General features: G+C 40.9%; 1 protein-coding gene across 1 annotated transcript in view; it reads left to right on the top strand.

Moving 5' to 3' along the window:
• The window catches only part of LOC311242075 (carboxy-terminal kinesin 2-like), a gene marked incomplete at both ends in the record, with an annotated part of 48,322 nt that extends 31,623 nt beyond the window's left edge, over window positions 1-16,699 (top strand). The window contains 2 exons of the mRNA XM_084331026.1: window positions 11,801-11,940; window positions 16,637-16,699. Of these exons, the coding sequence (XP_084187152.1) occupies window positions 11,801-11,940; window positions 16,637-16,699 (203 nt within the window). The remainder of the gene's footprint in view (window positions 1-11,800; window positions 11,941-16,636) is intronic.
• Between the last annotated feature and the right edge of the window lie 897 nt (window positions 16,700-17,596).

Below are 17,596 nucleotides of genomic sequence, written 5' to 3'. Positions count from 1 at the left end.
GCGCGTCTGTGTGTATACTGCAGTCATAGGCTGTTAAGCCAAAGGTACTATATTCTGCCTTACATAGAGGTTAATTGAAAAATACTGACCTAACTTTTGATGTTTTATATTAAATGAAACTCCTGGCTCCTGGCTGCCTCCGACTGAAGTCAATAATCAGCTGGAGTGCTGGAGATTGTCTCCCTTTGATGTTGGAATGGCGTTTACTGGGAACAGCCACGACAGTGTGTCAGTACGCGCCAGTGCCGTTAGTGGGAGTTGATGTGGGGGCGGCCTCTATCATGGTACGTTGACACCATCATCCAATAGAAGGGAATTTGGCTGACTGACAGGTGTGTGTACTCCATTATGCTTAGAGAAAGAGAGTTACACTTTTAATAGCCTGTAATATGCGGCTGCACGTACCCTCTCGACTACACTATACACCATTGCAATACAATATTAAAGGCTTTCCGTGTAAGACCTGAGGCAGATTTAATTAGTTTCAGTTTCAGTTTCAACTTTATTTGAACAGGGACAGCACACATTAACTCATTCTGCGCCATCGCTTAATGCGCCAGAGGGCGCTAGTACGCCATCGCTTTAATGAATGGGGGGACTGCGAGATTTGCGAATGCTTAAAATATATCTTATATTATAGCTATGGGTCTAATACACCCGTCGATTGTCAGTGAGTTGCTTCCATGTCAACATGTACAAAACATTGTTTTTTCATCCGTACATTTCCGCTTTATACCGTTTTGAATATGAGTATAGTTTGTGATTCTTAGTAATCCCAGGGAAAGACGCGATAATAGCCCTTTAGTGGAATACACTAAACATGTTGTAATTTTTCGCCTGATTATCGAATCTTCCTGAAATCAACGCTAGATTATCATTATTATCCTTCCTCACTCAACGGTAAACAGCCACACACACACACACACAGACAGCGTCGATCGCGGTAGAAAGAAATATCAGATCAACACAAGATTTTATATATAGAGTCCTTACCTGGTCTCTGATGTAATGCAAAAGAAATAATCCAATTATCTGATCGCCATTCCAAATACTGCTCGTGGAGGTCCGTCCCACATTACCGAGCGTTACACATGAACGGGCGGGCGGGGTTAGTGTACCATGCCATCGTTGTAAAGGCCTGCCTCGTTTGAATATTTAAACCCCGCCCGCATGGCTCAGATCGGCCCTGAAAAGAAACGACACCATTTCTAATAGAGTGCAATGCCGGCTGGAAGGCATAGGTGGCGGTATTTGCCCTTTTGCGAGCTCAGACCCATTCCCAATGATAACATCAGGCTGGATGGATGAAAATTAATGGATATAGCGAATAAAAGAAATAACGATTAAAACCCGACTTTACTCGTGATTGGCGCTGAACGGTTGGCGAGTTAACCCGACTTTACTCATGACTGGCGTTGAATGAGTTAATGAACATAAAGTAAATGTGTGAGACAGTGTTAGCCAAAGCTAATTTTCAACTGTTGTCCCTGGGCCTGGTGTTAAAAGCAGCTAAAAAAACCAGGCTGCGGTTAGACTGAGTTTCGTTTTCAGATGAGTTTCGCTTTTCCAGGTCGCAACGTAGCCGGTAGGCGAGTCACACTTTCGTTTTGTCACCTGAGCACAGTGATGTAGTACACTGCCAAAGCAGTAGGTGGCAGTAGGTGGCGAACATGAAGGCTATTTTCAACCAATCAGAACTTGAATGTGCCAATATACTTCCTGCAAAGAAATGTCAACACGCCGCCATCTTTAAATGCCTCGGCTATTTAGCCAATGCAGCACTTATTTTTCAGCAAAGTGTAATAAAAGTGCAATAAACAAAACGAATACATTCACTGTGTGTTCTGCCTCTCATTTGTTGATGAAACAAAACTATCATCAACACAATTGACCACCAAGAGCGGAGTTTAATCTCATCAGCGCTAATTTTGTTAGCTTACATGCTAACGCGATAGGAATATGCCATTATAACAGTATAGCATTGTGGCTAGAAGCTAACATTTAGCTCACGTTAACCAGCCAGCACCAAACTGATGATATCGGGAGCTATCAGTAGCTAGATAACATTAGAGACAACGCCTCGTGTATTAAACAAAAGTGAATAGATGACTGGGCCATTTTGTTTAATGCTTGTTAAGATTGAAAGAGGAGCTTGAGCTAACAGGGTCTGATAACTAACGCTAGCTCACGTTAGCCAGCTGCTTATGCAATCGTTAATGCTAGCAGAATGAATGGATGTAAACTTTATTTAACATATCGCAGAATGGGTACAATACAATACGGCTCAATACAAACAATTGTTAAGGGAATGCAGACTGTTGTAGCTTGGACTGGGGTCCTTGTAACAATAACTTGACAACACATGGTAGCTGCAGCTATAGCTCTGTCACCGGACGTGGTGAGAGCACGCAGATGTGGGTATCTACTGCGCATGGCCGTTGAGCAACAACGGCTCCGCGCAGATTACACGACACCAGTGGTGCAGTCCTAATATGGGAACTGATAACACGCCACGCCACGTGCACGCGCGCGCGCGGGTACGTGCATGCGCACAGAACTGATTTATACACACACACGCACACGCACACACACACACACACACACACACACAAGCGCATATACGCAAGTGCAATCTTTCTATCATACAAGCTCTTCTTGCTCTCTATTTGTGTGAATGTGCACGTGGAAAGCTGGCGCGCAGCACAGACGCTTGATTCAATATCATAAGCAGGTAGACCCCCATCACGAATTCCGAGCCTCATTAGTAGTATTCACCTCCACTGCCTGTGTCACACAGAATGAAGGGGGAGATGCATTCAGATAGCCAACACCCAGACACTTAGTCTACCTGCGCTTTTTGTTATGTAAAACGGTGGCCGGGTACTTGAGTCACAACGAATGGATACAGCGCATTTTTGTGTGCGCGTACATGCGAGTACACATCCGTGCGCGATCGCGCGTACTTCTGCCTCAGTGATCTGGTAACACGGCGTGTAACCGGGTGTGACCACGACTGCAACACTGCACGACACGTTGTCGGCGAGTTTTTGGCGTTATTCCAAAACGGAAACACAATTTAGCGTTTTCAGTAGGGCCAAAACGTTTCCTGCCAAAACGGCATTTCTATCTAATAGGGACAGCAAACGTATTCAAAAACGTATTCAAACGAGCACAAAAACAGTGTGTGTAACAAGGGCCTTAGTTTTGTGACCAGAAGCGCGTGCACGCGCATGCACACAGGAATGCGCTGCACTCGACTGATGCGCCAACTCGCAGTACACACCTGGCTACTTTGCATATCAATAGCGCAGGTCGTCAGGTGTTACATTCCATTCGTAGAGGCAATTAGGCATTGTTTTTAGTCTGTCCTTATGCGAGGGAACATTTATGCGCATGCGCGGGAGTGCGCGCACGCGCCTGGGAGCGCGCGTGCATGTGGCGTCATTAGCGTGCGTGTAGCCTCTGTTGATATGAGCATCGCAACACTGCATAAGACCCAGTGCCTCATCCGTAGCTAACAGTGTATTACACTATCGCAGGACCCAGTTAGCATGTCTTACCATGCTTTTTGTAAACTTCATGTACATATACCTGTTATGTCTTATTCTTATTACTTGTATTATTGCACAAATGTCTTATTCTCATCCTATTGGATTCTTATTATTGTATTATTGCATTATTGTATTATTGCACAATCGTTGCGGGCAAGACCCCCGCATTTCACTGTATGCTTGTATGCCGTGACAAATAAAACTCTTGACTTCCTACAGGTGTTGTGATGGAGGACTCCACCCACCAATGTTCCAGTGTAGGACACCATCTAGCATATTGGGCCATTCTATTTATGCAAAGTGTGTGTGTGTGTTTTTTTCTTCCTGAACATACCATACTAGAACGATGGAATGTTGCAGCGCAACTAACTTGACTTTGATCTCCTTTCAATTAACAGAGGGCCACGCCCCCTCAACATACTGAGAGTGTCCACTAAAACATATGTTAAATCAAATGTCACATCTGAAGCTGAAAGAAATGACACTGATATTAATAAGCTTTTTTATGAATGAATTAAAGGGGAACTATCTTACTATTTTTTCACTATTTGGGCTGCCTGTGAGTCTATGGAACACATCTGTACGTTTTTTTCCCCAAGAAATTCATTGTTTTGTATTTCTAATCAAGTACTCTAAAGCAGCATTTTTCCACTTCAAGATTCCAAGCTGTTTTTGGCTGGGCTCCGCCCATACTCGCAAAGCGCTTTGAGTGACAGTCGCCAACCAACGTTACATCCAGGAACTTACATCCAAACAGCCTGTTTGAAAATACTAGAATCCAACATAGTCTGGTGAAAACGCACCTTATGTTATGGATGAATCATCACTGTTTGTCCTCTTCCTCTTCATAATAATATTCAATAGTTCGCTCTAGGCGGCCCATCGCCATTGTAGGCGATCGCCCAGCTGTAGTCTGGGGAGCTCTCAACTCGGCGACAAATAATGTTACCTCCTATTGTGCCGAATTCGGACTCCCTGCCAGAATCCGCCTCCCCCTAGCGTGAAGATTTCTGTCATAAAACGATAAAGCGGACAGAAATGCGGGAACGTTTTGATTATATTTAAAAGGCTTTGACATTGTAAAACGAAATAAGTGGAATTTCGAAGCTGTAAGCTGAATACAAGTCATAGGAACACCCACGATATAGTGTTCGTCACGTATAGTGTTCGGCACGGTGGTGTAGTGGTTAACACTGTCGCCTCACAGCAAGAAGGTCCAGGGATCGATTCCCGCTTGGGGACCAGGTTTCCATGATGCCAGGTACTCAGGTGGGGTATCTCCCAGGGACGCGGCAAGTGGGGGTGCGGCGGGGGCTGCAGCACCCCCTGCTGGTGGGGAGTGTAACTGCAACTGCAAGGTTGTTTTGGATTTTATTCCATTGTAACCGAGGCTACTCAATGTCACAGAGCGGAGCGGCACTGCAGATTTACCCTACTCTTGGAATTCATTGCCAGATCCTCATAGGTGTGCTGTCTCGATAATGCAGTGTTATTAAAGCAGCGTGTAGCCGACGCATGAACCGGTTGGGATTCGAATAGACGCGGCCTGGAAGCGTCAACGCGGAACTGGAAATCCGTTGGTAAAAAAATAGATGCAGCCTGGAATAGTTTTGGGACGCTGAATTCGCAGTAAAGGAATATATCTGCGGTTTCCCTGGTGTGAACAAGCCAGCAGAACTATCCGAGCCCCCGGGAGGGTGGTCGAAGACCTTTTGCATGTCGGCGATCATGTATGCGGGGAACGAATTGCAGAGGGAGGACTGGACTGACTGAAGTGGGGAGCTGCCTGTCGCCCATTCTAACGCAGGACCCCATTCTAACGCAGGACCCATGAGCAGATCCGACAGGTAAGCGATTTTAGATGTATCACTTTGGAAGTGTGCGGCTGTTGTCCGAATACTAGTGAACATTGAAAAATAAAGGCACGACATTTAGAGACGTCCCCGTCGTAGCGTTCTGGTAAGGGGGCGCAACAGGTGGGGTAGGCTGGGCTGTGATCAAAACGGTTACATTGTTTGTCTCGCACGCTCCGCAGAGCTGAGCGTGAGAGCGCGGAGTTGGGCAGTGGTCTCCTCTAGTGAACGAGAGTGTCGGTTTACCAGAGTGGTAAACCTATGACGTTATTATTATATCACTTATCTCAGCACCCCCACTTCCCGCGGACTTCCCGCGTCCCTGGTATCTCCCAGGCCTTTCTGTGTGGAGTTTGCATGTTCTCCCCGTGCTCGCAAGGGTTCCCCCCCCCCCGATAAGATAAACCCAATGGAAAAACATGCACAACAGATCGCTAACGCTGTGGCGTCCTTGACGAAGACGGACAGGAGCACTTGGATTGGTCCCCGGGCGCGGCTCATGTTGACGCCCTATCTGCTCCCGGCTGCCCATGGGGGGAAGGACGACGGGATGGGAAAAGTGCAGAGAGACATTTCATCGGCGACTCAGTGCATGTGTGTGTGTGTTCCTGTGGGTCGCCCATCTCGCGTGTGTGTTAAAACTGCATGACAAATAAAGACTTCTAGTCTAACAATTATTATTATTCTTCCCCCTTCCTACTGTATAAGAAAGAGGAAAATCGCAAAACGCAGAAACGCTACAGTAAAATAGTAACGTTAATACACTATTGACACGTGCAGACAGTTGACAGTTGCTGAGTAATGATTTGACAACTTCTGTCCATAATAAATATAACCCTGACAGTGAGCCAATGGCTCAGATTCAACTCCCTATGAATCCTGAACCGAAACCTGAAAAATAAGAAAAAGAAAACAGCATAACTTTTGAAGTTAACAACATATAGAGACAAATTAAAACATTTCCACAAACAAGTTTGACCCAAGGAATTCAGTACACTTGTTATTTTTAAGATTCAAACACATCTTGATCAAATTTCAGGACAGAAAAAGCAAAAAACGCTGAAAAAAACTCTATTTTCCCTTTTTACTAAAATGTAGTGCATTGGACGAGATCGATTTAGGTTAATATTGGAAATAATATTGTAATAAAGATTGTCTCCATGCTGTTATGCCCTAAATATTATAGTTTTGCATAAACTATCAATTCTATAGAGACAAATGGTAGCGCTTTATAATAACACCCTGTTATAATACATTTATAAGGTATTTGTAGATAATGAACTAATCATGAACAAACCATTTATATATATTCATAAATGATTATTAAATAATTTATAACTATATTTGTATAACATTTACAGATTAGTTCTACATTATTTATAACTCATTATCAACATTGTTTGTACTTGATTTGTTCATCATTAAATAATGTTGTTTACATTAGTAGATGCTTTGAAAAATGGATATGAAAAAACGACTATACTGTATCTCCATTTATTTTTCATGTTCAACAAATGATTTGTTGGGCGCTCAGGTGGCGTAGCGGAGATTGTGCTCGTCACCAATGCAAGAGGCTGCGGTCTCGACTCCCGGAGAGTCAGCATTGCCTTGGCTCGGGCTGATCGCTATACTGACTCGTTTGGCTGAGTTAGGGGGAGGGGAGCCGTGGGTGGGTCCTGGGCGTTGTGGACAGCGACCCCTACAGTTCGGTCGGGGCGCCTGCTCAGCGAGGGTAGGATCTGGAGAGAGGTAGTGCGACCTTCCACACGTTACACTCTCCCAGTGAGAATCTGAGCTGCCAGGCTGGCTGCCGGCTGGCTGCACATGCGTCGGAGGAAAGCATGTGACAGTCTCCGGCCTCTCGGACCAACAGTAGGGGGAAGTACGCAACAACCAGGAAGGGGGTTGGGAATTGGCATAACGACTAACAGTGGGATGGGAGAAAAATCGGAAAAAAGATGGAGAGGAAAAAAGATAATTAAAAAAAAATAAAATAAAAAATTATTTGTTAAGACATTCATAAAACATCTATACATCATTTGCAGATGCTATTGTGGGGGCCAATCTGAAGTGAAGCCTATTCATCATTAACAAATGTCTAATACAGTTAATTATATGGTTACATGTTACAAATGTTGTAGACAGCTTTCGGATACACCCTTCTTTGTGACATCAAACAGTGACAGAATTAGGACTAAAGATAAATGCAATTGTATTAACATATAAAATACATGTGCATGACATATAGTGTAACATGGGGGGGCACTAGGACCCAGGAGTACCCTGGCCAGGTAGAGTATCTAGAGAGGAAGTCTCACGAGGGTGAGACTTGACGTCACGTGTGTTGCTGTCTGTTTGAATGGAAGCACGATACATGCAGAACCAAGTTATCCGTGCTGCTCCTGCCCAGGGGCGTTTTTAGGGTTAGAAAACATTGGGGGCTTCAGCCCAGGGGGGTGGAGGGCCCCCCGCCCCCCCTTTTTTAATTTTTTTTTCACACAGAAATACGCAATTTTAGAGTAATTAGAGACGAATACTAAAGAACTAGATTCAAGTTTTTTAAAGTGAGGTCCAGGTCCATGAGAGGGATATGGGCAGTCCCCATAGAAAATTCAAAGTTAACAGGACCAAATCATCAGTTTCTAATTTATTTATTTAACCTTTATTTAGCCAGATAAAACATTGATATGGTCCAAGAGGCCCCAACGAGGGTACAAATATACATACACACATACATACATATACACCAATAACAAAATAAAAAGTTAAGAATCATACACAAGCAAATAAACAAACAAACATTATGCACAGCCTATGTACAAAAGAAATAAACAGTTAATCTCTAGTCTTTAGTTTTCTTCGATTGCATAAACACTCATCAAAAGTATTACACAATTATCAAAACCTTACACTCAAGGAGCAAAACATAGGCCCAGATTTGCACCCCTATAAGCACAAAGTCAGCCTCACACTTTTTGCAAAACAATACACAGTGATTTGCAAAACACTAAACACACTTGCATTACATTACACATAGAATGTCAAATTACCACACATATGAGCCAATTGGTTAAACACAGCAATCGGATGCACAAACACACCATTGCTTAATTGTAGATACACCAATCAGGTTTAAGCACTATAAAAATGCAGCAGGTGAGTTCACCTGCCTTCAACCAAAATGGAAGGAGAGTGAAGTACTGTACACAGAGAACGTGAAAATATACAATACATTCACCAAAACACTACACAAGACAACCAATGATGCAGACTGATGAAAATATACATTTTCTCTCCATATACCCAAATCAGTCAACATGTCAACATGGAGAATCACAAGAAAATAATATCTTGCCAGATCCAGCTAGGCAAAGAGATAATGTCTAGTATTTTCTGTACTCCATTAAAACATTTTCTATTTTTGTTTTACTGTAATTTTAACCTGTACTGGATACAGTATTTTATGTTTGTCTTATATTTGCTGAGCTTACTGTGTTATGCATGAAAACTGGGACATGTTTTGTTGTGATTCTCCATGTTGAAATGTTGACTGATTTGGTTATATGGAGAGAACATTTATATTTTCATCAGTCTGCATCATTGATTTGGGTATATGGAGATAAATAAATTATATTTTAATCAGTCTACAGGATTGGTCTCGTGTAGTGTTTGTGAATTTATTGTATATTTGCACATTCTCTGTGTACTTCACTTACAGTACTCTAATCACTGAGAAGTAGAATTGCTAAATGTGCTTTAGGTTAAGCACAGCAGTGTGTAACTGGTTCAAACAGAATTAAGTCATTATGAAACGTGTGTTTCATATGGTAACAAAATGTAGTTTTTATAAATTAGTGTATAGTTTGTGTTTAATTTAGCAAAGGATCTGAGGTGTTCTGATAATTGTGTGTGTGGTTGTGCTAATTGTGTAGTGTTTTGAAACACCGGGCCCGGTTTACAAAATCGTGCTTAATGTCTTTGTCACAATCACTGATCCCGGATCACCTTAAATGTAAATAATAATATTTCTGACACTGGGAATTACATTCCCTGAGGTCCTTAGATGCCAAGAACATGCAAATGGACCTTATAGAAGTGGAGCAATCTTCCATTTACTTAGGTATTTATTTTTAGGTGAATTTTCTGAAAATATAGCTAGGGCCTAAGGTTAATTGACTAAGAAGCTGTAGCCATAATTCCCTAAAAGGGTAGATTAAATGTAGTTATCGTGCAGCACAAGTGCAGTACAACGGAAATAAGTTTGGCATCCAACCAGAGTGCAAATGTAACTAAAGTGCGAATGTACAGGTGATTCAACTGATATATAAATTTAAATTGTGCATTTATCCAAAGCACTTTACAATAAATAAATAAAAAATCCTCATTCACCCAAATTAGTACTACTGAGTAATAGTGCTAATGACAGACTGATGTGGATATATATTAGTGCTGTGCGGTCAATTGATTAAAGTATTTAATCGCATGATTGTCCATAGTTATTTTCTTATCTAATCAACATGAGTCAACAAATGCTTGCTTTATGCAGCCATTTAACACAAGGATGACCCTCATGCATTGCAAATTTGCATCAAATTCAAAACAGTGATGTACAAAATAACTTAAGAAAATAATAATTTAAAACTATGAATAAAGTCCATAAAATAGGGGAATGAAAATGTTAGGAACTTGTTACATTCACCCACACAAGGGCTGAGGACTAACCCCCCCGCCCCCCCCTCTCTCACACACTCTCCCAGCTCTCTTTCTCTCGCCCCTTCCTCATCTCTCTCTCTCTCACACACACTTTGAGTCAGAAACAAACATAGTATCACAGGGCTGTACAGTGCTACGAGGGCGTAGCATATTGCCCCTAAAAATAGCCTGTGCTAGTAGAGAAATATTTGGGGGCACCCTTGCTAGTACCGATTTCAACCCTTTCATTCGTATTTCACTCCTTTTTTTTTGAGGAATTTAAACATTGCGAACTAATCTTGTTGGCCGTTTTCTATATCTCTTCTCTCTTGCCGTCTGCCAGAGGAGTGGGGCTGTTACTTACACACACGCGCGACTGACACTCACACATGCACATACTTGACACGTGCAACACAAGAGTAACTTGTGTTCCATGGGGAAAGACCGGTCATCACTGCATACAACTTGGTTGAATCCAAATATCTATTCAGAAACTTTGTATTATGAAATAATTCTGGGATGCATTTCCCTATGCATTGTTGGTGAGAGTTCAGCTGACACTGTTGACACGCCCACTATGCAAAGCGTGCGCTCTCACACACTGCTCCGGTCATGCATCCACTCAACTCATGGAAAATATATCAGGCTATTGTTCTAAAAGTATCTCTACTAATAAAATGAGTATTGAGCTGTTTTTAACAGCTGGGTATTGGGTGGGACATTCTGATTTAATAACTTTCTAAATAAAAGAAGAAATGTGCAGAAGAAATGATTATTTGATTGTCTTGTTGGATGTGAATAAATACTGGAGTTTGATATGAAAAAATGGAAAACAGATGGAAAATAGGAAATTAAAAGTGCAGTTGAACATAAATACATATCAAAGATTGATAGTATTTTAAGTTGCTTAAAAAGGAGCAGATGGTTCAAGGTGATTAGAAGTAGTGGCAAGCCTTATCCTTCATTTGACTACAGTGCTGCTACAGGTAATGATTATGGATATATTCTACGTATTTCTAACATCAAGGCCCTGGTTACTCATTATCGCATCTTATGTCATTAACGGGATTTATAAAAAAAAATCTAAAAGTACAGTCATGGGCTACATTCACATGGCAAGCCTTGGTGCTCAATTTATTGCTCGGGTCAGATTCCAGTGTGAACTGGTCACTGCTCCTGAATTGACCGCATGTGCAAATGAACAATAAAAAAGATGGGACGTAAACATGGTCAGCTAATTAAAACGCATCTGACCTGTATCTGATTCAGGACCACATATGAAAGTGGCACAATAGAAAATATCAGATTCCATGTAATTTGTGCTGTTCACCGTTTTGGAAGAGAAAAATAACCCTCTTACACTCTGCACTATTCCTAATTATACTAACATACACTCAACACTAGCACCCAAGTCTTAACACTTTGATGAACATGGTTACTCAGCTGATAAGAGTTGTACCCTTCCTACCGACTTGTCGTACAGAACTTGTAAGTCGCTTTGGATAAAAGCAGCCATAGTATCAGGCTGGAATGGCCACTTGGCACAAATGGAGCATAGCGTTTAATTTCCACTGGGGCTAAACAGGGTTTGCACTTGTGGTGCTTTAGTAACTTTAGACGACAGCATCTACCCAGTGGCTTTCCCTTTTATTCTGTTCCAAACTATTGCCATCAATGATTTTCACTATCTCGCTCTGTTTGTAGCCTCTCTGTGCCTGGTGGACTTGGCTGGCAGTGAGCGTGTGGACAAGAGTCTGTCGCAGGGGGACCGGTTCAAAGAGATGACGGCCATCAACGGCTCCCTCACCAACCTGGGCATAGTCATCCATGCCCTGGCCAACAAGGTGAGACCACATCCTGCCCTGTACTGAGGTCAAGAGGTCCTGCCACCCCAGCATTTAAAACCCTGTACCGAGGTCGAGAGGTCCTGCCACCCCAGCATTTAAAACCCTGTACTGAGGTCAAGAGTTACCCCAGCATTTAAATGCTGGCCAAATCTATCCGTTCTAAGTCTATTTCATAAACTCTTGTCTTACCCACTGCTGAATGCAGTATTGGGAGTAGAGCACTGACTTATATCAGCCTGCATCTTTAAAATAACCAATGACATAGCCAAGACCTTTTCAGCAATCTAGTATCGGAGCTTGTACTCTGATACTGATGAATGATAATTTTCTTCGGTAAGAAGAGATTTATGATTTCAATGTCCATTTTCCTCAATTTATCCAATTCAGTGAGACTACCCTTAGTTGAGCCACAGTATTTGGTTGGGAGATGATGGTGAGGCGCAGCGGGAACGACCTGATTGGACCGTAGCTTTCTGTACTCTGGTTCCTCCTCCTGGACTTCAGCCTGTTTTCTAACCAGCTGTCGGAACCACAGTGTTGTGGACTAGGTCTCTCAAAATGAGTTGTAAAACAAGTCGACCTTCAGCCCAATAACCAACGCAGGAGATTGTGTTTGTGTATGCATGCTTTATACATAATCGTTGCATGCTTTATACATGTAGTCATTACAAACATCACAAAACAAACTGGTCAGACTACTACTTGACCTGAACCCCAGAACCCACCTCACCCCTGCCCACTTTGCCAACCTAGGATGGCTTAGAGTAGACGACAGAGTACAGCAACTTGCAATGGGCCTGGTCTACAAGATACACTATACGACCGGGGTGCCCATGTACATGTCAAAATACTTCCCAAAGGTCAGTGAATACCACAACCACTACACCAGAGGAAGCTCAACAAATCATGTTAAACCCAGATTCGGCTCAAACAAGGGACTAAACACGTTTCGCAATTATGCCACAACAATGTGGAACGCCCTACCCAAAGCTGTAAAGGAATGTGAATCCCTGCCCACATTCAAAACCGCCCTTAAAGAGCACCTACGGGAGGCTGCAATTCGAAACTGGCCACCGTAAATGCCCAAAACCCCCACCACCTCCTAATAGACAGTCTCCTCCCCACCGCATGTATATATTCCCTCCCCGCCGTATGTATATTCCCCTCCCACCCACCCACCCCCTCCTAATGTACAGTCCCCTCCCCATCATATGTATATACTCTGTCAGGATCTAGGGGTAACAGTACTGTATATTTGAATACCGCCTATGTCACAAATGTATCAGTACTAAATACCTATATGTCCCTATGCCATAAATGTCATGTATGTTATGTATGTCATAAATGTCTATATGAATTGAAAATGGGGGACCCTGATGGAAACAAGACAAACGTCTTTCTCAGGTCTGCATCCCCTTAACAATTGTATGTATTGAGCCGTACTGTATTGTACCCATTCTGCAATCTGTTAAATAAAGTTTTCATTCATTCATTCATTCACATGCTTTATACATATTGATCCGTCAACAAACGACCTCCCTCTATTGGTTAAAAGTAGGGATATTCGATATTGGCTTTTTTACCTATACCGATATTGTCCAACTCTTAATTTCCGATACCAACCAGGGTTGCAGGGTTTCCCCCCCCCAAAAAAACTGAATAATTTCAGGTAATTAACATTACATATCTCTTGTTGTGGAATTAACACAACACTTTGCATACTTTTGACAATAAATAAAATCAGAATTTGTTCTTACTTGCTTGGGTAAATAAAGGTTAAATAAATGAGAATTGTACCGATAATTTCCGATATCACATTTTAATGCCAATATCGGCCGATAATATCAGACATCCCTAGTTAAAAGTATATCTCCTGTGATTCATGTACATGGTAGTTCTACTTGAGTTGCATTAAGCTCTCGTCGGACCATCCTCACTTGAATATGTCATCAGGCCTACATAAACACCTATCACTTATTTAAACTACAACATTCACGTATCCAATTATCCACAACAGGGGCGTTTAGGGTTAGAAAACATCGGGGCTTTTTTTTTTTTATTAAACACAGAAATATGCAATTTTAGAGTAATTAGGGATGAATACTGAATAACTAGAATCATTAGAGGTTCTCAAAGTGAGGTCCAGGTTCATGAGAGGGATCTGGGCAGTCCCCATCGAAAATTCAAAGTTAACAGGACCAAATCATCAGTTTCTTATTTATTTAACCTTTATTTAGCCAGATAAAACATTGATCTGGTCCAAGAGGCCCCAACAGGAGTACAAATATACATACACATATATATATATATACTGTACATACACACATATACAAAATAAAAACAGTTAAGAATCATACACATAAGCAAATAAAAACATATGCACAGCATGTACAAAAGAAATAAACAGTTCATCTCTAGTCTTTACAGTTTTCTTCAAGCATAAACACTCAAATCAAAAGTATTACACAATTATCAAAACCTTACACTCAAGGAGCAAAATATAGGCCCAGATTTGCACCCCTACAATGTCAGCCTCACACTTTTTGCAAAACAATACACAGTAATTTGCAAAACACTAAACACACTTGCATTACATTAGACAGAATATCAAATTACCACACATATGAGCCAATTGGTTAAACACAGCCATCAGATGCACAAACACACCATTGCTTAATTGTAGATACACCAATCAGGTTTAAGCACTATAAAAATGCAGCAGGTGAGTTCACCTGTCTTCAACCAAAATGGAAGGAGAGTGAAGTACTGTACACAGAGAATGTGAAAATATACAATACATTCACCAAACACTACACAAGACAACCAATGATGCAGACTGATGAAAATATACATTCTCCCAAATCAGTAAACATGTCAACATGGAGAATCACAACAAAAAAGTATCTTGCCAGATCCAGCTAGGCAAAGAGATAATGTCTAGTATTTTCTGTTAAAAAAATTCAAAATGGTTTTTGTTTTACTGTAATTTTAACCTGTACTGGATACAGTATTTTATGTTTGTCTGATATTTGCTGAGCTTACAGTACATAGTAGCATGAAAACTGGGACATGTTTTGTTGCGATTCTCCATGTTGAAATGTTGACTGATTTGGTTATATGGAGAGAACATTTATATTTTCATCAGTCAGCTTCATTGATTTGGGTATATGGAGAGAAAGTAATTTTTTTCATCAGTCTGCATCATTGATTTGGGTATATGTAGATAAATAAATTATATTTTAATCAGTCTACAGCATAGGTCTTGTGTAGTGTTGGTGAATTTATTGTATATTTGCACATTCTCTGCGTACTTCACTTACAGTACTCTAATCACTGAGAAGTAGAATTGCTAAATGTGTTTTAGGTTAAGCACAGCAGTGTGTGTAACTGGTTCAAACAGAATTAAGTCATATGAAACGTGTGTTTCATATGGTAACAAAATGTAGTTTTTATAAATTAGTGTATGGTTTTGACAAGTGTTTAATTTAGCAAAGGATCTGAGGTGTTCTGATAATTGTGTGTGTGGTTGTGCTAATTGTGTGTTTTGAAACACCGGGCCCCGTTTTCAAAATCATGCTTAGGCAATCGAAAAAAAACTGTATTGTGTGTTTCATTATATGCATATGTTTCAGTCTTCTCATAAAAAAAATTCGATTTTTGGGTCTTTTCCTGCCTTTGGTCCGCTTTGCATTCACATCTCAAATGAACCGCAGCAGGGTTCACTTGCAAGAGTGAATGAGCTTTCACACCACCCCAAACCAACCGGACTATCCGAGGAAATGAACCAGGGTTCGATTAAAGCTTATTATAGGACACTGGACATGGGTATGGATGGCTCCAGGTGCTGCTGCGTTAAAGTGCACATCTTCAATACCTATCTGTACTATTTAAAATGAGAGGCATACAGGCATGTTATCCAGCCTCAGACCAGTTTCTCTCAGTGGAATTGCTGCAACCCCTCACCACACATTATAATATCCAACTATTGCCAGAGGAGATCACAGTTGCAAAGTGTTTCCTGGTCAGGACAGGCAGAGATGCAGTCCCTACTATCCAAAGTGTCTTTTCCCTCCTGGATGATAATAATAATTTTAATATATTATTAATATATTATATAATATTTTTATCTTAACATATATTTTTTTAAATGAGAAGCAAACCACCATTCTTCTTACTCAATTCATTTTTATATTTAGAGGCAGCCTAATTTATCTAAAAGATGCACATGCTACTGTTTCTGTTTGTTTATTAAAACTGGTTGATGGGCCAATGCAATGCTGTTATTATAGGATACAATGGTGAATGGTGTCATTTTGATTTATTGTCTGTCAGCTGAGCTGATCAACGTTCTGAAGGATTATCTGAACTTCTGATTCTGAAGTGCCTATTTATGTGCAATGCCCTTTGATTTAGTCTATTAAAAATAATAACTGAACATTTTAACTGAATTTAAACTGAAGCAGAAAATAACTATTATAATAAAAATTCGAAAATGATTTGGGTTGTCATGCACATCCCTAATATGGAGAATTCATCACATCATGCATTCCAGAGCTTGTAATCTGGCCATGTCTTGCAGTGTAAATTTGGCATTACATTTTGTTCTAAGAGGTATTAAGTCTTAAATGTAACTTGTTGAAACCTGCAGCTACGATGTTGACCTTTTAATAACGGTGTTTTTATTTTGTTACAGGTGAACAAGTGTGTCATTGCCACAGCCAACAAGTCATCATCTGGCCAAGAGTTGACTGTCTAACCCTGACCAAGAGTCGACAGTCTCCCTTGCACCCCCCCCCCCCCCACGCACACCATTAAGGGATAGTGCTTCTCTTTTACACCCCCCCGTTGCTTCTCTTTTACACCCCCCCGTTTATGGCTTACTCTTGTTTTTATATTTTTAATAATAATAAATAATAATAATAATGCATTTGATTTATAAGGCGCCTTTCAGGACACTAAAAATAAAAGTCCACAAATCGGTGAATGAAAAAATTATAGGATCAAATGAAAACTACTTACTAAAAATGGATGTTTAAAAGTACTAAAAACCAACAAATACCAAACACTAACAAACATTCAGCACAGACAATGGGGATGCTGACATCATAAAAAAAGTAAAAAAATAAAAAAAATGTAAACAATTTTTTTTTTTTAGATCCGGGGCTAGGAGAAAAACATCCGGGGCTAAAGCCCCGGAAGCCCAGGGCTAACGACGCCACTGCTCCTGCCCCATGCTTTTAATAAGGTATGAGCAGTTTAAACACCTTTTTTGTTGGTAAATCTATTCCACCATTTCCGACCTACAAACAACTCTTATATGTTGTGTAGACGCACTTGATGTGGTGGGCGCTAACGTTACATTTGTTCCTAATTTGTGCTCAGTATATTGCGGTATGTGATGATGACACGACACACAAGGGTAATAATTATTTGTTTTTTCAGACTGTATAGGCGCCGATACAGCCTGAAAATACAAATAATTATGATGACTCTTGTGTGTCGTCGTGTTATCATCACATACCGCAATATACTGAGCACACATTAGGAACAAATGTAACGTTAGCGCCCACCACATCAAGTACGTCTACACAACATATAAGAGTTGTTTGTAGGTCGGAAATGGTGGAATAGATTTACCAACAAAAAAGTATGG

The sequence above is a fragment of the Notolepis coatsorum genome (assembly GCF_963971535.1).
Source record: "Notolepis coatsorum genome assembly, chromosome: 15".
In the NCBI taxonomy this organism is placed as follows: domain Eukaryota; kingdom Metazoa; phylum Chordata; class Actinopteri; order Aulopiformes; family Paralepididae; genus Notolepis; species Notolepis coatsorum.
The sequence above is the reverse complement of the archived record's forward strand: the minus strand, read 5'-3'. Positions and strand labels throughout refer to the sequence as shown.